Raw genomic sequence first — 25,987 nt, 5'->3', positions numbered from 1 at the left:
CGCGCCTCCGAGGCCATTCTTAAACCTTCGGTACCGCATCCCCAACACTCCCCATATCCATACTCAGCGCATCTCTACACGCGCCACCCTCGCACACCATAACACCCTCGCTCGCCTTATCCATACTCTTGACAAGGGCGTTCCGCTGACTTAGCCACTCACCCATACCCTTCCCCACTTTACTAACAGTACCAAGACCAGCCGGTCGCTCCCGATACCTCTGCAACCACTCATCTACCCTTTGACCTTCACCCGTGATAACGCTATGTCTGATACCGAGTTTACCAACAACGACTGCGTCCATCATACTCGGGAAAAGGAAGGGGTGTTGCATAATCTCTGCCTCGAAAGCAGACGCCGTATCCCGTGCTTTCTTAGTGTACTCCTCGTCTTCCAGCAGCGCACCCAGACGGTCCAGGTTCTGCGCTGACACGCCATTTGTGCCTGGTTCGGCGTTATCCATGCCATCTTTCAGCCGCATGATGAGGTCCTGTTGGTTTTCGGGCGTGGAGAAGAAGCCGAGGTGTTGTTTGTCCCAGAACATTTTTAGTTGTGTTTGTTGGAGGTCGTCGGCCCATTGGAGGTAGCTATCGTTGAAGGTGGCTTCGTAGAGGGAGATTAGGCCGGAGATCAGGTAGGCGTAGTCGTCGGCGAAACCAGGGGCGTCGCCGCGGCCTTCGCGGTACACGCGGATGAGGGTTTTGGTGTCGGGGTTGTAGAGCTCTTTTTGCAGGAAGGCGGCGGCTTTTTCGGCGGCGGCTAGGTACTGTTTTGAGCGTGTGGGATCTTGTGATGATAGGGCGGCGGATGTTCGCGCGAGAGCACCGATGGCGAGACCGTTCCAGGATACTACGATCTTGTCATCTAGACCTGGCCGCGGGCGCTCCTTGTTGCGGTGCTCGAGTAGCTTTTGCCGGCCCTCGGTTAGTATCTTGCTGACCTCATCCTCTGACAGACCAAACTGTTTTGACAGATCTGCTGGTGTCGCGGTGATGGCTAGTACGTTCTGGTTGATCAGCTCATCATGCGCATCGTGTTCGGGCTCGACATTGCCCTCATCCTTGACATTGTAGTATCTCGCAAGAATCTCTGCGTCTCGGTCGCCTAGTATATCCTGGAACTCCTTCAGCGTCCATACGTAGAAGGCACCCTCTCGCTTCTCCTTGTCATTTGGCCGGTATAATGAATCAGCATCCTCAGATGAGAAGAAGCCTCCACTCTCAGCGTGCATAGGCGGGCTGGTGAGATACGTCGCGATGTCATGGACCGCTGATAGATGTTCAGGGCTCTTGGTCATGAGATATGCGTCCAGGTATACGGGCAGGAGTTGGGTCTGGTCGTACAGCATTTTCTCAAAATGCGGTAGGCTCCAATCCTTCGTGACAGAGTATCGCGCAAAGCCGTTTCCGATTTGATCGTGTATGCCACCCTTGTTCATCGCATCTAGTGTCGCCAGTACCATGTCTTTCGCTTGTGTGCAGTCCTTTGCTCCGAGCACTTCTCTGACCGCATTCGGATATTCGGATAACTTAAGGAGGAATTGGAGGTTCGAAGGTGTTGGGAACTTGGGTGCGCTGCCAAAGCCTGCGTGCTTCGCATCGTATCGCTTCTTGAAATGCTGTCATGTATTAGTAACGGTCTTTAGCAAAGTCCTCCATACGCACCTCATATGCTTCATCCAGAAGATCTAGGTCAAGACCTTCATGAGCTGCGCCATCTTTCCTGCTGATGTTTCCGTCCTCAGCAAAGTCTCGCAGTTGCGCTGTGATCTCCTTCGCCGATTCCAGGCACCTCTGTCGCTGATCCCTCCACACATCGCGAATCTTCTTGAGTATGCCGACAAAGCCAATGTGCTCTCCCATCGCCATCGTGGACCCTGGGCCGGGCCAATACGTGCCTCCGAATATCGGTTCCAGATCTGGTGTGATGAAGGCGTTCAGCGGCCACCCTCCTGAGCCTGTTGTTGCCTGAACATAGTTCATATATATGCGATCGACATCCGGACGCTCTTCGCGATCGATCTTTATGGGTATGAAGTTCGCGTTCAGCAGCTTCGCGACCTCTTCATTCTCGAATGACTCGCGCTCCATGACGTGACACCAATGACATGCAGCATAGCCTATGCTGATGAAGATCAGCCTGTTCGACTTCTTCGCCAGCTCAATTGCCTCAGGTCCCCACATCTGCCATGCGACCGGGTTGTTCATGTGGCCCCGAACATAGGGGCTTCGGCTCTCATTGAGGCGGTTCTTGAGCTTCAAGTCGTCGCCTGCGGTGGCGGAACCAGCGGAAGAACTATGCGCGTCCATTCTCAGGATAGATGTACGGAAGTCGCGCTGTTGCGCTCGCGATGTAGAAGGTGGGGTCGCAGTAGCTGGAGCTGGTATACGGCGGGGTGGCGCGGTCGCGATGGGGGTGCGGGCAGATCGACAGGAGCCTCGAAAATTGAATCTCACGGGAGGCATACAGCAAAAAAAGCGTTCTGGTGAAATCTGGTGGCGCGCGGCTCCGAGGCTACTGGACGTTATCAATCATGCGAAGTAGCTCCGCGCCCCTGCCGAATTGCCCCGCATCCCGCCAACGACGTAATCTCTAGAACCCTGAGTGGCTGGGGATCGACGCGGAGATTCGGTTCTCTGCAATCTGCATCCCTTCTGACCTGCATCGATTTCGCAAAGTGGTACGCAGATACATCGCGCCAACGTAAGCTTCAGTATCATGACGTGCGTTGTACGCCATTTCTAGAAGCTTCCATCTGCTCGGCTTTGGTAGCGAAGCTCTTTGTGGAAAGCTTATCAACGACGCGTGATAGACAAAGACTATCTGTCATAGACAACTTCGTAGCCTGATATGGCCACATCTGGAGAGATAACAAGGGGACAGCAACGTCGGCTCACGCATGTTATGTCTGTTCTGGGACGCGATGTCGCACAGGATTGTGACTTGATCGCAAAGAATAAAGAGAGAAAGGGTTAAGATGATGTCTTCGGGGTTCGCCCGTGGTACAAATGCTGAATCTGCGCCTGAAGCAAGTAGGCTGTTGTGTTCAAGAAGATCTTATTACGACCGAGGTGGGTCGATCCTTCCTGCGTAACGAACTCGAGAGTGGTTTGTAGTGCCCAGCTGTGAAATTACATGGTGAGAAGTAGTTGCGATCCGTAACGCGGTCTAAGATGCCGCAGCTGCCTTGGTGCTGGTTACAAACATGAGTAGTCTGTGTAACAAGGAGGCAGTCGAGTACGAAAGTTATATCGGAACTGACTGGAGCCTCCATCGATCGCCTAACTTGATCTGAGATGGACGAAGGTGCAACGGACGCAAGCGTCTCGACTTCGGTGCTGCAAATTCTTACCGAGACGCTGTTGACAGTTATGCCATCCGAAAGCAGAAGTGACTCTTAGTACTGCAAAGGAATGACCTTCAACATTACCATGCACAGCCATCAGCTTGTGACCGCCTGAGCAAGAGCTAGCAGGATCAGACTACCATCAATGGCATCGCCTCTGTTACAAATAACCTTGTCTTCTCGCGATGAGAGTGATAGTGGCTTCCCAGGTGCGCTCGGGTTGTCTCTCACCTTGCGGTAGTTGCTCCTGCCTCACCGTAGCTACTCTCGCCTAATTCGGTACTAATAAACAATCAACAGCTTCCTTCCTCCCTCCCCTCCACCACGGCTTGACTCAACCACCCCACACTCCTTCATCTGTCGCTCCCTCGATCTCCTCCTTGCGCAGCTTGCCTGACAGGATACACTCTCTTTACATCTCGTGCAACTACACTCACTTCTTTATCTCAGTCGCACCAGTCGCCCTTCGGCACCTCACAGCTCCCAGGAAACTAGCAACTGGGTAGGCAGAGTACTCTTCATTCTGGACTATGTCTAACATGGCAAGCAGTCTTTCTATCCTCTCCTTACGGTGATCTGGTTTCGACACTGCTCAAGACTACTACGTACCCGGACGCTTCCAGTCACTCCAAGATGCATCACTTCATTCTTGTCGCTTCAGCTCTGGCCGCTAGTATCCTCGCTCATCCGCACATCCATGCGAGGCAGCCAGGAGTCGTCTATGAGACCAAGATGATCATACAGACGGTCGTCGTTACGGTTACTCGAGGCTACACTCCGCCGTCATCCACCTCTTTGGCGCTATCCGCTACCGCTAGCCCCGAGAATACTTCATCCCCAGAGCCGACGCCCCAGCCTGCCCCTCAGCCCGAGCCCTCGACTTCCAAGGTTTCTGATACCCCCGTTATGTCACAAGCACCTATGCCCAGCGACAGTCCTGCGCCCAAGCCTGCCGATCCAGTTCAAAAGCATCCATCGGGCGAAGACCAGGCCTACCTCTCTTCTGGACCCGACTATGAAGCTGCTATACTGTTCCATCACAACGCCGTTCGTGCGAATCACGATGCAGCTCCACTGAGCTGGGATTCCGCCTGCGAGGCAAATGCGCGTATTGCTGCTAGCAGGTGCGACTTCGAGCACTTCACCCCACAGGGCGCCGGCCAAGGTCAAAACTTATTTGTTGTCTCTGGCGACGCATTCAACGTTACTGCGGGCATATCGGAGACCTGGTATCATGGAGAGCTTCCCCATATGACACCCTGGTTTGGCAAGAGTGACCTACCTCATGAGGTCTTCGAGAAAGTCGGTCATCTTACACAGATGGTGTGGAAGGACACCACCAAAGTCGGATGCGTCTCTCTTGACTGTGGCGGGGCCATGACTGTCAACGGCATAGGTTCGGCCATGAACAAGTACACAGTCTGCAATTACGCTCCATCGGGTAACTACAAAGGGCGGTATGCAGCGCAAGTCGCCCCTCCTATCCCATCTGCCAACTTTATCGGCTGGGCAGACTAGTCGTCACTTCAGCTGGTACGTCCTGTCTTTTCGATCTTCCCGATGATATGGGCTATCAGCGCTTATGGTTATACGGATATCGCTCGGCAGATCAGGAGCATGGGACGCATGAGGCAGGCCTTCCCTCGCTGTTTCCTTTCTGGCATGGTTACTAGTCTTCACCTAGCGTTCACTACTTCCATCAGCCAAGTGCCGGATATCTCAGCGAATGCATATCGCCGTACATCACGATGTGCGACCAGTTTCAAAGTGATTCCAGATGCAGCTCATCTCAATACAATGTCCATGGCCGTGCCTCAAAGTGCTCGTGATGCGTGGAGCTGAAGGTTGCTTGCTTGTAAACCATTTGTACTTGTCCGTCGCTTCAGCTTCACACAAAATCGGTGCAAAGATCTCGCAGTAGTGTTAGAAGTGGTAACGGCGAAGTTGCGAGAGAGCGGACCCTTTCGACAGGCGCTGATGACGTCGTGGGCGAACCTCGGCCGCTAGCGACGCGCCTTCTATTCACGACGCGTCGCGCTTTCCCCACCTCCTTCGTTCACTACATAATACCGGCCATCGCCTACGGCGCTGGCGGAAGTCATTCCATTGTTTCTATCTCTGCGGTACGGATTCGTGCCATCGCTGGAAGATACTGATGTCCGCGCCTGCTGCCAGCGCGTGAAGTCTGGCTACTAGCCGATCTTTCTCTTCGCGATGCGAAATCGACACTGAGTAACATCTACACTTCTCGACACTGAATGAAGAGCACAGCGGGGCAAGATGCAAGAGATGTCTATAGCCCAACGCTGGGTCCCGAGGTGCGGTGATGGCCAGGTCAAGACCTTCGATAGAGGGCGCTTGAGATCTTCCTGTAGAGCGACTTTCATCAACTGTCAGGACTTGGCGCTTTCACTGGAGCAGGAAGTGAATGCGTTCAGCGCCAGGCCCGTGCGCGCTCGTTTCTCTGGTAAGGCAGCGGGCCTGCGCATATACAACTACTGTTTCGTACTACCTTGACTTCTCTACCGCCAGAGCACTAACTCACATCTCTACTCATATACTAGGGCTACTTTCAACCATACATTACCTTGCGAACCGCACCACCGTTAAGTGCATCCAGCCCCTACGATGGCGGCGCCTGCCATGCTCGATTATACCAAGGTCTTGCCGACTGAGCTGAGACACATGATCTGCGAACTTGTAAGCAGCTATAAACGCTTCCTACCTTTGTGCGATGTAAGTTGCAATCGCTAACGGAATTATAGCTTCCGAACGATGATCAAACACATGCCCGCCTGGTCGACAAAGTATGGAGTTCTGCAGCTGGCACAGTACTTTGGAATACCTTCACGACCAATCTCGATGAAGGCAGCACAATCGATGCTCTACTTCGTTCAGATGATATCTTGGACACGATCAAGGAGCTGGATATTGACGGATGCAATTATGGGGATGAACATTTCCCCACCACTACGGAAATCTCAAGTCGTTTTGTACAGCTTCTGTGCGCGCTACCGAGAAACAGCCTTCGAGCGTTTACGACCACGCTAGACTTTGACGAACGTACGGTTGGTCTTATACTCAAGACTCAATCTCAGCTCTCGAAACTTTCGTTTCCCTCAACGACCCTGCACGACAAGTTACTCACCGGAAATTTAGATAAGCTGGAAGATTTGACACTTCTACCACAAGAAGCAGATCGCCATGCCGATGCCAAATGTTTGGCTTTCACTCCCGTTCTCCGAAGACTCGCAACCAAACCCAAGGCTCAAGATGCACACAACGGAAGACCCTACTCCTGGAGTATGCCAAAATTGGAAGTGCTCTTGGATCTACGCAATATCGAGATCCACTCTGCTTTCATTGAAGAGCAGGAAGATTGCTTCGGCGGTATGACCAACCTGAGTAGCCTACAAAGTCTGCTTCTGAGTAACTGTTCGGATATGCCGCGTACCGTACAGTGCCTCGCCGATGAGTTTCTCAAATGCGACAAGCCCGCACTCAACTCAGTCATCTTCCGACAATTGAGCGTCCTGGGAAGAGAGAAGCCATTTAACACCGAGATCGAATACTTTCTTGAAGCCGTTCCGACACTCGAGACTCTCTGCATCACCACAATCAAGGCCATGCGCCCGTCTATTGGCAGCATATGCCGCCATGGAGAATCTCTGCGCTACCTGCACATTGATCATTTCCCCAATCTTTACGAGTACAGAGGTCGCTATACGGGAAATGTCGAGCGTTATACGCCTCAAGAGCTTGAGAGGCTTGTGGCAAGTTGTCCGCACATCGAAGCACTCAGTCTTAATCTTGTTGATTGGGACCTCGGAGACTATACTGCATATGACACTTTCAATGTGCACGATACCGGACGAGGTTTACAGGAGGATGTGAAAGTATCCGATCTCCTAGTAAGTGTTTCGCGATGACGCCAACATTGGTCGTGAATGTTACACTAACTTCATCATAGTTACCTCTCACCCAACTGCGCAACCTCCGCAATCTCCGTATTACCTATCCTTTGTTTCAAGCACAAAATGAAGAGCAGGGGGAGACATATGAGTACATCATCCACAGACATCAACTCCGCTATCAACAAGTAGCCAATGTCATCATGGAGTTTTTTGCAGACCACGAATCGCCCATTGAGCTTCTTGCCTTTGGTACGGGCTACTGGCCAGAAGATACATACTCGTCGGCAGGCTGGATGGACATGAATGGGCATTCATTTCCCGACTTCTCCTACCGTCGCGGAATAGTGACAGTAGCAATGCGCGGAGGAAAGCAGGTTTCGCGTGCTCTTGCTGTTCCCATGCTAGAACAAGGCCAACATGAGGATATGCTTTTCTGGAAGTAAGCGACCGGAGAATAGGTGGCCAGAGGATGTTCACGGTCTGTTATGGTGGTGGAGCCACGAGATAGAAGTTAATCTATACTTTGGCCTAGGGTGCTTGGTACCTGTCAGGAAAGATGCGTGTCTTTGTCGCGCACCTAGTGTTCGGGAGATTATGGGCGCATCATGTCTGCTTCTAGAGTGTAGCGGATACCGCGTGATGCCGTATAGCTAGGAGAATAGCACCAAAACATTTTAATACCACAGCTTCCATGTCCAGTCCCCCTAGAGTCAACTCCTGCGTAATGCGCGAAGTATTGTGATGAGTTTTGGGCGCCATCATGGCGCACAGCTCGCAATGACATCACGCGTCATGCTTTTCCGAATGTGGATAGCGTGGCGCACGGATGCTTGCTGAAGTCAATCTCCGAGCCCCCGAGACGCCTGTTCTTCCATCATCATCTCGCACCATACAGTCGCCTTAGCGCCAGCTCTCCTCGGTTTCAGCAAATCTGTAGATACCTCTCGTCTCAGTCATATGGCGTCCCCAGGCATACCATCGTCGCGTGACTGTTCTGTCTCGCGACGCGTCCCGTTCAGCCTTCGGTACCCGCTAACCTGACGTACCTCGAACGCTACCAGGAGATGGGCAGTGGTGCTTCCAACCGCTGTTCATGAGGCTCATTGAAGAATAGTATGACCAGATATTGGTCGCTTGATGCAGTGCTGGCAAGTACTTCCATCATGATGTCTTTCGGACGCGTTTTACCTTGGGCCCGACTGGAACTACATGAAGCAGTGACTGCAACGCCTTCACTGACCTGGGTATGCAACCTACAACTGATTACTCATGTCGTCAGTGAATGGTAACTTACTCACGTTGCTCACGCCGCAGCCCTTTGTGGCTGACTTCAGTTTCACTCATTCCACGCTCCTGCCGGTGCAGGGACCAACGCGCGCATCTATCGAATAAGAACCTCACCCGAACTGGCTCTACTACTCATCGACTGATCAACTGACCACACGACTCTACCCTGGACTGCAACATAACCAGCAAATTCATCACCCAAAATGCCGCAAGTATCGGGCGAACTCGACATGGCCCTAGTACCTAGTGTGCAAGGCCACATTGGAAAGCTGCCACAAGAGCTGCGGCTGCAGATTTGCGAACTGGTAAACCATCAGCAAGATCAAATACTTCCATAGTGCTAATGTAGACGCAGTTGCCAGGCCGAGCGCTCAAGAACCTTGGACTGGCCAACAAACGATGGCGAAAGTCTAGTTCGACTGTGCTCTGGAAGACTTTCAGCTCCCATCTCCAGGAACGAGGTCGCGATTTCGACGCGCTACTCTTATCCCCACCTGACGGATTTCTCGATAACGTCAAGAATCTTAAGATTATCCTGTATTCCGAGGTTTCCGAGAAGGTGCTGCAGCTGATCACCGTCCTTGCCCAAAACACATTACGCACCGTGGAGCTACCGACTGTGGACCCCAGCACCTTGGGCCTCTTGATTCGCTCTCAAAATCTGATTGAAGAGCTTGCGTATCAGCAGCCTGCAAAGAAGCATGGCTATGGCTGTCCGGACTCTCGTTTCCTCGTAGGCAACTTGCAAAAGCTTCGAAAATTGACCATTACACCCGCCAACGACGACGACTTTAGTGCGTGGCTTCTCAACACACCAGCTTTGGAGACCCTTAATGTTGCACCTTACATCGAGTCCAATCGATCCAATCCCAAATTCGGACAGCTGGCTTCGCTCAAAAGGTGGAAATATCCTAGTACTTTCATACCTCTGAGGCTTCGACACCTTCGCCTGTCGTACATCAACCTATTCGATGGCCCTTACCATCTGGGGAAGATCACTGATCTCCAGTCTCTCGCAGATCTTGAGATAAGATACTGTATCAATGTCTCGTCCTTTTTAGAGCATTTGAGCATTGAATACTCCGCACTGGACAGCTTCGCTTTGAAGTCGCTGTGTTTGATACAATCTTTGGAAGAACCAGACTTAGTCAAGTTCTTAGATCAGTTTATCGGATGCTTTTCAGGCCTGGAGAGGCTGTTCGTCGCGACTCGAAATCCTCAGCATGTCAATGTGGAGAATATATGTCGACACGGACAAACTCTACAACTTCTCCACTTGGATCCGTTGTATCGTCCACATCGCCTTCCGCTATCCGAAGCCAGGAACCATTGCTACACGGCTACCGAGCTCGAGACACTTCTAGTTGGATGTCCAAAGATAGAGGAGCTGGGTATCCATGTCGCTGCTATCGATATCAGGTCTATGACCCGTGGCGTGCCGTTCCTGTTTCCTCGGGAGGAGAACTTTGCAAAGACTTTGGACGTAATAGCCCGCTTTCCTCTGCTACGCAGCTTGCGCTTTACGCATTTGCTAGCACTGGAGGAGAATATTGAGTTCGACAATCCAGTTGAACACGCGGTACAATACTCTCAATTGGCAACCGAGGTCCTACGATACCTAGTAGCGCGAAGTTCGCACGTCGAGGTTTATACTACCAGTCCTACAGTCCCCCCGGGTTACCTTGATATGGTCGAGGACTTCCATGGCCATCAGTGGCCTCGCTACTACTACCTACGTGGATCAATGACCTTACCATTCCGCGGCCAGCACCGCACTGAGGTCGTGGCGGTAGCAGTCAAGAAGGAGGATATCGCAGGCTACATTCGGTGTCCAACAAGCTGATTTAGGAAGGAACCGACCGCTGAAAATACGCATTGATGTCAGCTGGTCATGAGGCAATCGTGTTTACCCAGTACTTTGCTTTATCACAAACATCTCCGACTAAGACATGGTGGGTCTGGCATAACAATGCTTTGCATCGAAAAGGGATGGCGCCTTGGACACCACTAGCCACTGAATGCGGGATGTGAATGATGGGATGGAGGACCAGAAATGAGTGAGAACGAGGAACGAGTGGGTAGCAAACTTGAATGAGTATGTAGTTACCCTTCAGTAGCCAAGTATTCGTTCTTCCCCATATCGCTTTGCACCCCAAAATCAGAACTATCTCGACAGTCACAGCAACAAGAGCAGCTTCATATAAGAACCCAGACAGCCTCGTACCCGCCAGGCGGTATAGATACACGTTCCATGGCCCCTGACAAACAGGACAGGCGAGCACATGAGAATTTAAATATCCAGTTTCGCAAGCGGGACATTAGATTAATGGAAAGAGCTTGGAAACATATGCCGGCCGTCAAACAAGAGCTGTCGTTCTTTTGAAATCTTGCGATACGAGAGGCGAGCAACGACGTGTAAGAGTTGTCCAGGATTTTTGATGCGCACCCATACACTCCTCAGAAGCCTTTTTTAGTCTTGTAAACTAGCTAGTAAGTTTGAAGGAGGAAGAGAACACCGGCGATAGTGAGGAGGTATTTATAAGCGACTAGAGTTTCATAATCATAACAAAGTGTGAGTTTGTTGTGAGCGCCATTGGTCTTGATGTGTGGTGCTTTGCACTTCGCGGGAAGACAGGCAGGCGAAGACATTAGTGGTGAGCGCATATTTTTTTGAAACAAGCTTCATGACACTCTTGGACAGCGATTTTGGTGTCATCTGGACAGAAAGATTGAGTGCGTGAAGTGCAGGACTTGGAGCGACAAGCGGGCGGTATTTATATCTATTCGTAGCATCGCAGTATGACAAGATTGTAAGACCAATTCGCACAGCCATGTAGAGTACGAGTAGCGGCTTTCCGGTACTTGCGTACATTTTAGAAGCGGAAAGAGAAGCGCAGACATCATAAGCCCAGTCTTTTCTTTTGTTGCGCACTCATCCAATACAACGTCGCATTTTTTGGTATGGCAAACCTTCCGGCTGAGGGTAGGAAGTAGAAGCTCTGAGGCGATTGTTGTAGAACGATCGCGTCCAGCCGCAGTGTCACTGTTTGGTAGGAAAGCACAGAAGAGCAGGAAAACCATAGGGCTTGACTTCGTGCATTTTGAGAATGCACTCCGCGAGCGAAAGAAAGAAGAGAGAACATGCGGCGGTCGTCCTGAACTTTTGGTGCCCACTCATGTTTCGCTCGTCTTCAAATTTTTGGTATTGCACACCGAGGTGCAGAGTATAGGAAGTAACCCAGAAGTTCATGAAAAGAATATATTTATATCCAGCGGCGGCACCATGTGGCACGTCGAGACACCTCCATCTTTCCGACCATCCGGTCTAACGCTCGTCCTTTGAAAGCGCGTAGAATGTTCTCCAGACGCGAGATCGTGCCGACCATGGTGCGTCTGACTGATGATTTTGGACGTGGAAGAGAGCGATAGGCGAGAACATAGAATTTTGGCTCTTCTACTTTGTCGCACACTCATCACCAAAATCCTTTTCATTTTTGATATACTCCGAGAAGTAGTTGGTGGAAGATAGAAGGCAAGAATCCACCAAGTAAGAGAGGCTTTTGTATCCAAGTGCCGTGCCGTAACGTGCAAAGAAGCGCGCAAGATCTCACCGGGCATGAGACTTGCTAACATGTGTTTTGGGTTTGAACAGAGAGGCAGGTGAGAGCCTGTGATACCCGTTCTGACTTTTCAAGCTCACACACATGACCCTTCACGAATCTGAATTTGGTATTTTGTAGGCAAATAGGTTGGAGATGGAAGAGAAGGTCATCCAGACAGATGCCATCGGTTTTGTACACTTCTGCGAGACGAAAGTAAAGTAGGAAGGCCTAAGAGCTGGTGCTGGCCATGGAAGTGTTGGCGTACGTTTTTTAATATCCCTAGCGAGCGGAAGGGCAGCTGAGACTATTCTCTCGGTGCCTCAAGATTTTTGGACTCGCACTCATCACGATCAGGGCGTGTAAGTTTTGGGTTTGCAAACTGGTGGCTTGAGGATGGTAGGTGAGAGCTTTGAGGAGGAAGGGTCGAGTAGCTTTTATAGAGCAGCTTTTATAGAGCAGCGAAGTCGAGTGGTGTAGTAGGCAGAGTCGACAGATCGCGCCGATCATGTCACATCTTCACCAATGATTTGTTGTTGGAGGCCAAAAGAGAGAGGCATCCGGAGACCATGAAACTGGTTGCTATGTCTTTTGGGTCCACACTCATGTGTGTGATAGTTCGTCCTTTGAGTAATGCGTACTTGCCGGTTGAAGATAGAAGGATGAAATCTCTGGAAGGACGAATTTGGTGGTATTTATGTCGCAACAGACTAGGAACAAGCGGTTCATGCGGTTTGAAGGTGCGATAGGGCTTGCACATTAGCGAATGTGACGTAATTTTTGGATCGCGGGAAGAGAAGCGGAGGCGAACACAGCATAGGTTTGCCGAACTTGTTTTTTTGAAGCCGCACACATGGGATCGGTACACTCTTGTTTTGGTATTTCACACGAGATGGATGATGATAGAAAAAGAGGAGGAGAGCGACGAGGGAGTGGTATTTATAAGCAACGGCCGTGTACAAGAACACGGTCATATCAGGTAATAACATGTGTTTGCAGGCGGACGAGATGCGAGAAGAGCGAAGAAGAGACCGTCATAAGTAGTTCTATCTTTGCTTTTGATTTTGATCGGATCGTTGAATTTGCGCAAGTCCTCTCGCACAGATCATGCACAGTCCTTAAGTGTGTTTCTCGCACGCACAACATTGGCTTGACGTAGTCCGATTTTGTAGACGCCAGACAGGAACTCCAACACTCATGAATCGCTATCAAACAGCGTCTCACAAACATAAAACAGTTCTTGGTGGGTTTTGGTAAATAGAATGCCGAGAATGTTGTATAGGAAGGCCGAGGCCAGAACCGCACATATGACTGATGATATGTTCATCAAGACCGCACCAGCCATCTTGCTGATCATTGTACTATGCTGAAGTATTTTTTGAATATCCCGTAAAGCCAGACTTTTCGGCACAAACATATACCAGTTGACCCGAGGGTTTGGAAAGAAGGGCAGCGACAGTCTTCTCCCAGAGACATTGAACTTTGTTGAGAGTGTTTTTGATAGATAGAAGGAGGGAAGAAGACGGGCGAGCCATGTGAACGTTGGACAGTCTTTTCAAGCTCTCCACATAAAAACTCTCTCGAGTTGTTTTGGTCTCTTGGAAGAAGAGTGTAGAGATATTGCGAGGAAAGCAGACGAGCCACGACATGGTTTTATACAGTCCAGAATACCGCTAGTGCCCGTTTGGGTAGCAAGAGAGCGGAAGAAGAACATGTTCATTTCAGCAATCCTTTTCTGCAAAGGCGCAGAAGCGGACAGACAGACATGAAGTGGTTCCTATTCGCTTTTGAAGTCTCCAGACATGATAGTCATGTTGCTGTCTTTTGATCCAGCATGATACGACAAGATATCCCTTTGAGGAAGGCGCAGAAGCGAACGGACAGACATCCCAGGCAACGCTGGCCTTTTCAGGTCTCCAGACATCCGAACTCTGCTATTTGCTTTCTAATCCAACATATACTGGTACCATAGACGTTTTTGTAGAACGTGGAAAGGCGAACAAAGGACATGTTCACTCGTCGCATAAGTTTTTGGAGTCTCCAGACATTCGGTGATGATGCGATCTTTTGAATAGCTCGGAGGAGGAAGATGTAATAAGGTGTCTCAGTCCGCAAGACTGGTTTTATAGCCGTTGCAGCGAGCAGAGCAGCGCACTCATGATTACAGGCTGTATTGATTTTGTAGTTACGGTCTGCCACAACCCCCCGACCGCTCACATGGAATGCAACCGATCATCTTTCGAAGCAGATCATAGTGAAGAGTTGGAAGTGTTTTTTTGTTTTTCCAGGAGAGCGACGGGAGAACATGGCAGGCACCATCCACAGTTTTGAAACAGGCCATGAGTCCACTCTCACTAGAGTTTTGGTAAAATGGAAGAAGAAAAGATAGTTTGATAATCAGCCGAAGAAGCAAGTCGAGAGAGACCTTTATATAGCCACCAAGCTAGAGCAACTAGTCAGTACACCTGCATGACCTCGGGAGCTGCGGCAACTAAACGTTTGCCCCCAAAAAACTGCGGGTCAGCCGTAGCCTCCACTCATAACCGTCCGTCAATCGGGATGATCACCACATACTTCATGTGGTGGCAAGTATCAACAGAAACGTCAGATGAAGTTATGAATGTGTAGTATATAGTACAACACCACACCCATCTTCCCCAAGAGACCCATTCATCTACGAGATCGGTGACCTCTTTCCCATGGTATTCCAACCAGAAACCAGAGATTTCTCTCACTGTACGCCCGTGCCGAACAAACAAACAGATCCCGTCAAGCACCCATTATTTCATGAGGTAATACAGTAGTGGTAACCATAACCCCATTCGATGCCATGCCCTTTGCCTAAGCAGATATTTCCCAGAGGATAAAGATGAGCAGTAGAAGCAAGCAACAATGACAACAACAACCGAATTAAGACTCCAAGCTCTTTTTGGTGGGTGAAGTGTGTGAAAGCGATACGTTGATTTTCGTGGCCGTTCAATGATGGGAACGTGACGGTAATCGTAGTGATATGTAACAATGAAAGGCAAAAGTAATAAGTATGGTATATGGACAGTAGAATGCAGGTATGCCGCCGACCCTGGCAGTCAAGTATGGATGTGTAGAACGGAATGTGTGGCGAGTGACGGGTATCGTTCACGGATTACGAGGCCTATGTGGGCGGTATCTCTGGAGGGCGGAATGCTCTATAGGACGGTGTCCTCGATGCTGACACCGCCAGTGGCGTTGGCGGCGCTGTACTTGCCATTCGCAAGCGCGCTATGTACGGGTTCGTCGACGGTGGAGTTGTTCGTGCTTGGGTGGGAGCTGCTCTGCGGCGACTGCGCAGTGCTGCTGAGAGCGGGTGTGGGCATGGTCGGAGAGTCGATGCGATCGTAGCGGAACATCTTCTTCTCGACCTGGGCATCTGTTAGTAGACTGTCTTGAAGTAAAGTCTAGGTCACGCGACCACTTACCGAGACACATTGCTTGCCGGGAATGACCTTCTTGGCCTTTTCAAGCTCAGGCTTGAGTGCTTGGACGAACTTCTCGTAGTCATCGCGGTTGAGCGTGTCCAGCATCTTTTGGATGACATAGTTGCCGTAGCCGTCCCTGAGAAGGTTCATGACGTTTGACTCGCCTCGCTCGTTCTTGGCAAGGATGACCGATACAAGCTCACGACGTTGCGCATCGTCGCTGCACTTGAGGCACTGCTCGACGACGTTGCTGGCGAACTTATGCTTCGAGAACAGGAGGAACTGCGCCTTGATCAAAGCCACGATCTTAGCCCTGTCTTCAGGCAAGCCGTGCTCGATGACATGCTGAGTGACGTAGTTGCCGTATTGGTCGGTGATGAGCTTGGGTCCCTCTGCGTGTAGCTCGTTCAGGATGAATCTCCGTTGTGGCTCCGGTACCTTCTCAAGTAGTCGCTGAACGACACGGCATCCGTACGAGTTGACCGAGAGTACGCCGACGTTGCCTCTGAAAGCCTCGACCACCTTCTGAATGTACTGCATCGGTACGCGGTCAATGACCTTCTGGATGACGTGATTGCCGTTCTGGTCCTTCACCGTCTTGAGAACGTCTTTCTCAAGTTCCTTGACCATTTCAGCTTGCTGCTCGGTAAGTGCGTGCTCAAGTGCCTGGTGTGGTTAGTATCTATGCTCAAGTCATGGGAAAGAAGAATCTACCTTTTGAACTACTCTGCAAGCGTACATCTGGTTGGCAAGCGCAAGTACGTGGCCCTTCATCTTTGCAACAAGAATCTTCTTTTGGACCTGGTCTCCATGCTCAAAGAACTTCTGAATGACGTAGTTGCCAAAAACGTCCTGCATGAGCTGCAACGCGTTCTCTTCAAGCTCTCTGAAGACGCTCTCCTTGACTTCGCTGTTGGCCGACTCAAGCTTCTGCTGGATGAAGCGGGAGCCATGTTGATCTCCGGCAAACTCCACCACATGGCCTTTGATGTCGGTAAGCTCCCATCGCTTGCTCTGCTTTTGCTCTCTCTTGAAGTTGGACAGTTCAATGCTCATAGCGCCGAGCCCATCACCGACCTGCTGCTCCCGAGGACCCCTGGGCGGCTGCTGTTGGACAGGCTGCATGGGCTGCATCGAAGGCACGTTCATGTGCTGTGGTATAGCGGAAAGGGGCAGGCCGTTGGGGAGACCATACTGATACTGGTATGGGTTTTGCAGCTGAGCTGCGGGAAAGAGGTGCTGATACTGTTGCTGGTGAAGTTGGCTGGGAGAGATGAAGTTACGCCGTTCCTGTTGCGCCATCTGGAATCCAGCGAGTTTGTTCTGGAGCTGCGTGACGCTGTTGGGATGCGCCAACATTTGCTCGCTGGTGTACGGGTTGAGACGGTCGTACACAGGTGGTGTGCTCATCTGAGAGTAGAACGGACTCTGACGAACGCCAGTACCGTTCGGCACACTCCGACTGTTGTCAAGCTGAGAGGAACGTAGCTGCGAGTTGAGCTGGTGGTTGGGGTAACCATCTGGGGTGTATGTGCCTGCATTGCTGAAGTTGCCGTCATCTGCCCTGGAGAGCGCACCGTTCATGTCCTGCCCGGGTGTCGCTGCTGGCGTGAATGCGTTGATGCTAAACGACCTATTCGGTCCCATGCGCACGTCCTGCTCTTGCTCGTGGCTCGGCCTTCCGAACGTGCCAAACGACTCGCTTTGTATCGACCCGCTTCGTTCTTGGAAAGCACGGCCACTGGCCATGGAGAAGGACGATGCTTGACGGGGAAGCTGAGAGAACCTAGAAAAGGCATCTGCTGCCTGGCCGAAGGGTGCGGGTTCAGCACCGTGCCGGGACGGAGGCAGACTTCCATTTTGTGAACCAGCTCCACTAGAGGACGCAAAGTACTCTGAGTTTGCTACGCTCCGGCGGTCCTCGCTTGGGGAGTGGACTGAGCCTGTGTCTGGCCACGATGTGACGCCGGTGTCGGGGCGCTGGGATGCGGCGTCTGTCTGGCCGAATCCAAAGTTGGTGAAACCAGTGTTGAGGGAGTCAATCTGGTGCGAAGTGAAGGTGGAGGTGGTGGGGTCAAGGAATGGCTTCACCGGTCTCGCGTGTGAGCCTTGGCCTGCCAGCGAGCCCCTCGCAGAGGGGAAGAAGGATGAGGGCGAGTTGTCGCTGTACTGCTGGACGGGCGCTTGAGCGACAGATCGCTTCCGGGCTGGTGATACGCCGGAGCTCCTGGCGTGCGGTATGCTGCCGGATCGGTGTTCACCCCAAGCAGGTCGGGCAGTGGGTCTCCATTCGGTCTCTGAGTTGGCGAGAAGGGAACCTGAGCCGGTTTTGCCTTCGACCAAGTCTGCTGAGGCACCGTTCTCTGGGCGCGGGTCAGCGTTGTACCTGTCATAATTCAATAGTGGCATACCTCGGGGACGCGAGTTGTCTCTGCCAGCGGAGCCAAGCCCAAACGAGCCGATGGAGTTGTTCCAGATAGTCTTTCCCCACGGGGATGCGTGCGAGCGCTCGGCGTCTGTGCCGTTGAGCGAGATGCCGTTGGAGTAGTCGCGCGGTCGAGTCTGGAGCAAGTGTCAGTACGCCATGCTGCATGCATAGGGAAGTGGCTACCCACATTGCCGGACATGACTGCCATGTTACGGCTGGAATCACCGGGCGTGCTGTTCATTTACAGGCGAGAGTGACGTTATTAGGCGGCGGAGAATATAGTGCAGTCCGGTGGAGGATGCGCGGGGTGGCTTATGCGTGCGCGAGTGCGAGGGTCGGACTAGGCTCAGGCGTCAGCGCAGACAGGGCAGGTGCGGGGGCAGAGAATACGGACGCTCTTTCCAGCCGGTATAGTGAGGGACTATGAATATATTGTGCGGCGGCGTGGTGCACACGGATGCGGCAGCGAACAAAGAGAGGTGGTCGCGGACGTCCGAGGGAGGGAGGCCGTGGGTGCGGGCGAGGTATGCAGGTCCGGGTGGGTGATGGGGTCTTTCTAGACACAGTTCATGCTAGTCTTGAAGCAATGATGTTGCGCGCCAGGCGGGGGACGCATACGGGTGCGATGACCAAATGCAGCGGCGGGGAGTGCAAGGGCGGGAGGCAGGGCACGAATGCAGCGGTGCGGGAGGAGGATATAGATAATGGGCGGGCGTGCGGGCGGTGGGCGTGTGTATGTGGGCAGGCCGGGCGCGCGAGTTTGGTAGCGGGCGCAGAGGTTTCGGGGCGCAGCCTGAGGGAGAGGGTTGCGCCAGCTGTGGGTTCGGAAGATGTGTTTTTGGTGATGAAGATGCGACTGCCCTGGAGGATAGGATCGGCAACTAAGGGCAACTAAAGCACTGGGGAAACGCTAAGGCTCAGGTTGTACCGAAAGCGTCGCCTAGAGGTCTTCGGGTGCTTGGATGCAGGCCAGGCTTGGGGAGAGGGTCGACGGTGCGATTAGAATCTGAGGTATGATCTCCCTAAGAACAAATATCCTCCGTTTTCTTTCCTCTTGCGCCCACCGGCTGCAATGCGCTCGCGTGTGCCCAGAGCGAGTCAGGGACGATGCGGCAACGGAATCCGGACGATCCTCTGTGATGCGAGGTGTCGTTATGGCAGCCTGAGACACTCCCCATGCATGGATAGGAGACCCTCAGCATTATCTACAGGCCCGTCGTGTTTCACCACCACCCTGCCGCCACGTCCAAGCGCACCCTCTGCTACGCCCTCACCCTCCTGCATGCCAGTGTTTGCCGTCGGGACAAGATTCTTGGTAGCCACAAGAATTCGGTAGCCAACCCACGCCCACCATGTGTTGCCCTCGTCGACTTTTCTGCGATGACCAATTGACCTCTGTCTGCTTACTTGGAGCGAATTGGTCGACCTCGATGCAGCCTGAGTGACATGCATGGACATGAGGAACTCGTCGACGTGATTGCCTGGAGGCACAGCAGACGATGCACGGCAACCACGGTCGCACTCGCTGTGGGTTTGATCGATGAAGAAAAGCCTTCTCACGCTCGTGACCTAGATCATCCATGGATTGTCCTCGTTGCCAACACTCCCTGCAAATATAACGCCTCCTAGCTGCGGGTTTGCGCTGCAAGGCTGCAAGTCGGATGCGAGGCGTCCAGTGAGCCTCCCATCTCCGCTCTGTGTTCATAGCTGTGCTGCGCTGGCGGGCCAACAGGCAGAGCAAACTGCTGCAATCGCCAAGTACCTTCTTCGTGATAAAGTTCCTCCTCTGACTGTGTTCGTCATGGAGCTTCACATCTACACCGCTCTTGTTGCGTTGACTGGTGTTACACACGATAAGCCACCGTTGATCGCCGTGAGGTCACGATGGAACACCATCCAGTGCCATGTAGCTGTCTGAGAAGAGCCGGTGACAGCATTTTCCCCTCAATCGCAGACAGTTCATCGCTTCTAGAAGACGACATGCGACAGCCCCAGAGTCAAGGGGTCACTTGGCGTCAGGCAGGCGGGAAGGCATCAAACGTCCCGAAGGCTCAAACGCAGGGCCTGACGATGAGATGTTTAACGGCGGGGACAGGAACCGAGTGGGCGCAGTGGAGAAGCCAAGTGCCGGCCTGGCTGCATCCGTAGGACCATGACGAATTCCCTCGTGTCACTTGCGCGCTGCTGACGACTGCGACGCTGCAGGTGGAGCGGAAGCCTTATGCCAACTTTGCGGTGATGAAGGGCTGCCTCAAGGCTTTGTCGAACGCAAGAGAGACGTGCCTGAGGAGGCTCGAGTTCCATCACCACACGGTGCTCCCTGCGCCAGCCTTGGAAGCGGTCCACAAATCCATCGTTCATTACGCGCGTTGCTGTGGCATGTGCTATCGACCAGCATAATCCTGCATCGCTCCGCACTCGGGCAAGACGTTCGTCTCAGCCAGCGCTGTCAACTCGTCTCCACGCCGTTGTCACAATCAGTCTAAAACACGTCGCGTCTCGTACTCGATAAGCTTAACGCAACATCCAGATTGGCGTCGTGAGGGTGACAGTACATAGTCTGGGGCGGTCGCCTCAACCGAGCGCAATAGGAGTACGTGCTGGCCACGATCCACTGGCGATCCACACCGGAGAGTCTCGACCTCTGGCTAAATCCTACCCCCGTCATTCGTTATTACCGCCCCTTGCATATCAGAAAATACTCCACGCGCTATAACCGTTGTTTGTTTTGCTCTGTTTGCGGCGACGGCGTGTTTACTTTGGCTCGGGTTTGGGAACCATCGCAGAAGGACGACCCTGATTGTTGTGGTCTCGTGCGGCAGCGGCGGGGAGATCGCTGGCGCCAGCGAAGCCAAAAATAAGATCGAGAGGATGAGCGTGCTACCGTCATTTTATTGTGCCTCACGGACGCGGCTTAGCGTGGGCGGCTTCCTCTCCTAAACTAGGTAAAGAGGAAGGTGCGCGCCTTAGTGCCGATCGCTGATTCGCTATCAGTGCATCGTACCTGCATTTTGCATTGGTGACCGCAAGGCGGTTCAAAATAACGTTGGTTCCCATCTCGACCTCCTTGCTCACCTCCTCCACGGTCTCGCCCACCTTCACTCATTCTTCCCTCGTCGACTTATCGCTTCACTCTTTCAGCGATATCTCGCATTACGCTCTTTCCGACCTTGTGTCTTTCGTTCTCTATCAACTCACCAGCTTGCGAACCGACGGTGCTATCAGGTGCGTATCCGCTTGTTCCCGTTGGCGTCCGTCACATTCCGCCAAGCCTCCGCGCGAATGTACAACAACACCGAACAGAAGCAATGCGAGCGGGACAATGAGGACTAACATGCAAACAGCAACTACACTCCTTAATCAACAATACCAAACCCAGAGTTATCTGCACGCCATCGACACGCCCTAACGAAACACAATACCACCCATATCATAATGATGAACATCAACCTTATCAAGCGCAGCGAGGATGGCAGCCTTAGCTCTACCCACCTCGCCCTGCTCGTTACCCTCATGATGCTGGTTCTCCTCGGCATGCTGTGCATAGGAGGCCTCATGTTCCTCCGCAGCGTCCGCAGAGGCAGGAAACAAGCTCTGGCCGACCCAGAACTCCCCGTCTACGAGAAGCGCCAATCAAATGTCAACCGCCTGACTATCACTGCGATGCCGTACAAGGGCCGGGAATCCGTCATCACCTACTCGGAAAAGCAGAACCTCATGGACAGCCCTACCAGCCCGGTACCCGAGATCCGCATCACCTTCCCCGACGAGGTCGACGAGTCCGGCAAGCAACAATCGGGTCGCGTTGTCGTCGTTCGCGTTGGAGACCACAGTGTCGGACTGGAGCCCGTACAAGAGGACCTCCCAGCCTACCAGCGCGACGCATCAGACCGCTTCGACTCGCTCGACCTGGATCGCATGGGCGGACTGAAGGAGAAGGACGACAAATACTACTCATGAATCTCATGACACCAACTCTCAACACCCGGCTAGACTGCTGCTACGGAAAGTCTAGCAGCCCGGGCCTCCCAGCCACTTGGCTACGACCGACTACCCTTGATGACGGCTATACCGCGCTGATTGTCAGCTTCTCCGTTCCTGCTGAAGCTGTGGCATAGCCGGCAGGGCACACCATTTATGTATATTCTCGGAGTTGACTGGCCATTTTGCTGTATACCCCCTGATGATTGGCCATCTCTTCAACGAGGTTTCTACACCTCTTACATAACTCTTATTCACTAATGTATGATATACAACTCACTCTCTAGCGACTGCGCAGAGCAGCATGAGAGCCAATACAATCCTTTGTCAAGACATACAAAACGCGTGCATTTGATCGTGATGTAAAGTGGACGCGAATGAACCAGCGCATGCAGGGTCTTTGGGTATTCTGGTACGAACGGTAAGCATGCAGGCATGATGTCAAGGCTCGTATTACAAGTCCCAAGCACAGCTAGCGACGGGCGCGAGGCGCGTACCTCGATGGCGGATGCATGACATCGGAGGCTCGGCGAAATGGGTGATCCACTTGTGGATGCTTGCGACACATCCTCACTTTTGTAAACAGCGCACCAACTTTCTCCCCATGGATTCTGTCGCTCCTTGAGGCCTCTTCAGCCATTTGAATCCCATTGAATCTCCATTTGGCATTTGCTAAGCGCCAATTGGCCACCCCTCTCTATCCACCATGGAGAACGGCGAGGTCTTCACGCCTCTGTCCGACATCACCGCCGGCCGGAGCACCGCGCCCAAAGTTCAGAAGCCGGCGCAACAGCCACAACAGCAGCAGCCGTCGCAAGGTCAGCGGACGGCTGTACACGACCCTGATAAGGCGAAGAGGCTTGGACAGGTGCACTTCAAGGCTGCTCATGGCATCATTGTCGCTTTCTTTACCTTCATATTGTAGGCTCCCCCATCGCAGCCCTCTTCCGGCTTTCCCCTCAAGACATGCATCGCTAACGGTTACCAGAATACTCCACATCCTCGGTATCTACCTCTTCACCAGCGGCTTCCTTCTTACGCGATTGGTGCTCGACCACAAGTCAGAATGCGCCCTCCCCCCAATCGACTCTGCGAACGCGTACACACCGGGCGACGCGGAAAAGGGGTGCTGGCACCCGAAGACATTCAACAAAGCAGTCGTCATCATCGTCGACGCGCTGCGATATGACTTCACTGTGCCCTTCCCCGAACAATTCGAACCTGTCGATCTCGCTGTCGAAGCCGAGAACCCGTCCCAAGCCCCTCCAATCGCCCCGCGCCATTTCCACAATGCTTTCCCTGTGCTATACGAGACCGCGAGGAATCAGCCTCAGAACGCGTTCCTCTTGCCCTTCATCGCTGACCCGCCGACGGCCACGATGCAGAGGTTGAAGGGGCTCACAACGGGTACGTTGCCCACCTTCATCGATGTGGGCAGCAACTTTGCGGGCCAGGAGATTCTTGAGGATAACTTGGTTGGACAATTGAAGAATGCGGGCAAGAGGATGGTTCACCTCGGTGACGACACATGGCACGCTCTTTTCCCGGACTACTTCGAGCCGAACCTCACGCACGCGTACGATTCGTTCAACGTCTGGGACCTACACACTGTCGACTATGGCGTGAGTGAGCACATCTTCCCACTTTTGCAGGCTGAGAATGCCGACAAGTGGGATGTCATATTCGGTCACTATCTGGGCGTGGACCACGCTGGACACCGTTACGGACCCGATCACCCTGCCATGGCCGCGAAGTTGAGCGAGATGGACAAGGTCTTCCAGCGCATGATTAGGTCCATCGATGACGACACTCTGTTAGTTGTTATGGGAGATCACGGTATGGACGCAAAGGGTGACCATGGAGGAGAGTCGGATGATGAGATTCAGGCTGCGCTATGGATGTACTCGAAGAAGGGTGTGTTTGGGCGCAGCGACCCTGCCTATGTCGCGCCTCCGGCCAACGCAAAGACTCGGCCAGTTGGACAGATCGACCTCGTCCCAACTCTATCGCTTCTTCTTGGCATGCCCATACCCTTCAACAACCTCGGAAAACCCATCGAAGAGGCTTTCATCGGCAAGGACGGCGCTGACTACAAGAACTTGGCGACCGTCAACCGTCTGACAGCTGCGCAAATCCACAACTACCAGCATGAGTATGCCAAGGTTCGTGGTATTGCTGATAGCGCAAGGGCTTCTTCGCTTGCCCTCTGGAAGAACGCAAATGACGCGTGGAACTCGCTCGGAAAGTCAAAGCCCAACAGTGATGAGATGCGCCAGGCGTACGAGGCTTTCGGTGTCTACCAGCGCGATACGCTCCGTATCTGCCGCGACCTTTGGGCTCGATTCGACGTCCCTAGGATGGTCAGTGGTGTCACAGTCTTGGCCGCCAGTCTGATCGTAGTCGCACTCTACGCTAGGATTCTTCATGGCGATCGTGCCGATGTCACTCCCGTCTTCTTCACCCGAGGCGCCATTGGTCTGGTCCTCGGAGGTATTGTTGGTGTTGGCTTTACTATCTTCATGCCAGTGGACACCAAGTCGCACGTCCTCGTCCTTTCCTCTGCTCTCACTGGAATCGTCGGCTGCGCTTCTACTTTCTACTCGCTGAGTTACCGCCTCATGCCTCCGATGCCGAACAGCATTTGGGGCTGGACGAGTGTCATTTTCACACTTGCGCTCTCTGGCGGCTTTGCAGCCAACTCCTTCACTATCTGGGAAGACGAGATTCTCCTGTACTTCCTGACCACCTTCGGTGTTCTTGCACTTATCTCATCTTTCCGCCGCAAGAGTATTTCAGATCGCACTCTGGGCGCTTACCACTCCATCTTATTCACCATCTTGCTCAGGGTTGCTAGCTTCTCGAGACTGTGCAGAGAAGAGCAGATGCCATACTGCAAGTCCACATACTATGGATCCGCTCTGTCAACTACATCCGCACCATGGCAACTCGCCATTCCCGTAGCTGCCGCCATCCTCATCCCCACATTCATTAAGAGCTACTACGACGGCACCAAGAGCTACCAGCACTACGCGACCCTCTGGATAGGTCTCGCACTGCGCTTCGGCCTAATGATGTCCGCCGCATACTGGGCCCTCGACGCCGCCGACGACGGCGAATGGGCCCCCGGCTGGGAAAACATCATCCGCATCACCAAGCGCTTCCTCGCCCAGATCGTGCTCGCCATCAGCATGGCCTTCGGCTACTCAATCTACAACTGGTCCAAGCCCCTCCTCAACGTCATCATCAACAAAGACGGCGGCGTCGACGAGAACGGCGCCCCCAAGGAAGAAGTCATCATCCACGGTTTCGCAAACGTCCACGGCTCGCGCTACGCCCTCCTCATCACCATCTGGTACCTCGCCGTCGCCGTGTTGCAGAAACCCATGGGCGCAGGTGCAATTGGCATACTAGTCTGGCAACTCTTCTCCCTCTTCGAAATCATCGACACGAACAACCTGCGTCAATCCGCCATCGGCCCCGTTGTCCTCGGCCTCCTCGGCTCCTTCCACTTCTTCAAAACAGGCCACCAAGCCACCCTCTCCTCCATCCAATGGGAATCAGCTTTCATCCCCTTGACCAAGATACGTTACCCATGGACCCCCATCATCGTCATCCTCAACACCTTCGGCGCACAGATTCTGTGTGCTATCGCGGTGCCGGCGTGTGTGCTTTGGAAGGTTAAGCCTCAGAAGAAGGGCCTGCTTAGTGTGGTTACGAAGGCGGTGGCTACGCATGTTTTGTTTTATGCGACTGTTAATCTGGCGACGACGATGTGGGCGGGGCATCTGAGGAGGCATCTTATGCTTTATAGGATCTTTTGTCCTAGGTTTATGGTGGGCGCTGTGGTGCTGCTGGTTGTGGATGTGGTGTTGATTGTTATTGCGCTGTGGGGGACTAGGATGAGTATGTTGAGTACGGCGGAGGTGTTTGGGTTTGGGGGGTAGGTGGGATGGTGGTGAGAGGTGGAGAGGTGGTGG

At 52.9% G+C, this 25,987-nt stretch overlaps 7 protein-coding genes across 7 annotated transcripts; 5 read left to right on the top strand and 2 right to left on the bottom strand.

The window, feature by feature from the left end:
* Positions 1–19: 19 nt before the first annotated feature.
* Positions 20–2,309, bottom strand: J4E78_009382 (uncharacterized protein; the record flags this gene model as incomplete). The annotated part of the gene is made up of 2 exons (XM_049369975.1): positions 20–1,618; positions 1,665–2,309. The coding sequence occupies 2 exons, from the start codon at positions 2,307–2,309 to the stop codon at positions 20–22; spliced, it is 2,244 nt and encodes a 747-aa protein (XP_049218284.1).
* Positions 2,310–3,531: 1,222 nt separating this feature from the next.
* J4E78_009381 (uncharacterized protein) lies at positions 3,532–4,864 on the top strand (the record flags this gene model as incomplete). Its single annotated transcript, XM_049369974.1, has 2 exons — positions 3,532–3,537; positions 3,944–4,864. 2 exons carry the CDS (start codon positions 3,532–3,534, stop codon positions 4,862–4,864), a joined length of 927 nt encoding a protein of 308 aa, XP_049218283.1.
* A 1,110-nt stretch (positions 4,865–5,974) lies between these two features.
* Positions 5,975–7,703, top strand: J4E78_009380 (uncharacterized protein; the record flags this gene model as incomplete). Its single annotated transcript, XM_049369973.1, has 3 exons — positions 5,975–6,046; positions 6,112–7,257; positions 7,317–7,703. 3 exons carry the CDS (start codon positions 5,975–5,977, stop codon positions 7,701–7,703), a joined length of 1,605 nt encoding a protein of 534 aa, XP_049218282.1.
* Positions 7,704–8,750: 1,047 nt separating this feature from the next.
* On the top strand, positions 8,751–10,390 carry J4E78_009379 (uncharacterized protein; the record flags this gene model as incomplete). The annotated part of the gene is made up of 2 exons (XM_049369972.1): positions 8,751–8,852; positions 8,903–10,390. The coding sequence occupies 2 exons, from the start codon at positions 8,751–8,753 to the stop codon at positions 10,388–10,390; spliced, it is 1,590 nt and encodes a 529-aa protein (XP_049218281.1).
* A 4,941-nt stretch (positions 10,391–15,331) lies between these two features.
* On the bottom strand, positions 15,332–18,218 carry J4E78_009378 (uncharacterized protein; the record flags this gene model as incomplete). Its single annotated transcript, XM_049369971.1, has 5 exons — positions 15,332–15,544; positions 15,602–16,267; positions 16,316–17,964; positions 18,013–18,163; positions 18,213–18,218. 5 exons carry the CDS (start codon positions 18,216–18,218, stop codon positions 15,332–15,334), a joined length of 2,685 nt encoding a protein of 894 aa, XP_049218280.1.
* A 3,246-nt stretch (positions 18,219–21,464) lies between these two features.
* J4E78_009377 (uncharacterized protein) lies at positions 21,465–21,989 on the top strand (the record flags this gene model as incomplete). Its single annotated transcript, XM_049369970.1, has 1 exon — positions 21,465–21,989. One exon carries the CDS (start codon positions 21,465–21,467, stop codon positions 21,987–21,989), a length of 525 nt encoding a protein of 174 aa, XP_049218279.1.
* A 727-nt stretch (positions 21,990–22,716) lies between these two features.
* J4E78_009376 (uncharacterized protein) lies at positions 22,717–25,954 on the top strand (the record flags this gene model as incomplete). Its single annotated transcript, XM_049369969.1, has 2 exons — positions 22,717–22,931; positions 22,999–25,954. The coding sequence occupies 2 exons, from the start codon at positions 22,717–22,719 to the stop codon at positions 25,952–25,954; spliced, it is 3,171 nt and encodes a 1,056-aa protein (XP_049218278.1).
* Positions 25,955–25,987: the final 33 nt, after the last annotated feature.

The sequence above is a fragment of the Alternaria triticimaculans genome, assembly GCF_023758025.1.
Source record: "Alternaria triticimaculans strain BMP 0046 chromosome Unknown scaffold_20, whole genome shotgun sequence".
NCBI lineage: Eukaryota > Fungi > Ascomycota > Dothideomycetes > Pleosporales > Pleosporaceae > Alternaria > Alternaria triticimaculans.
Note: the sequence above shows the minus strand (reverse complement) of the source record. Positions and strands in the feature narration are given on the sequence as shown.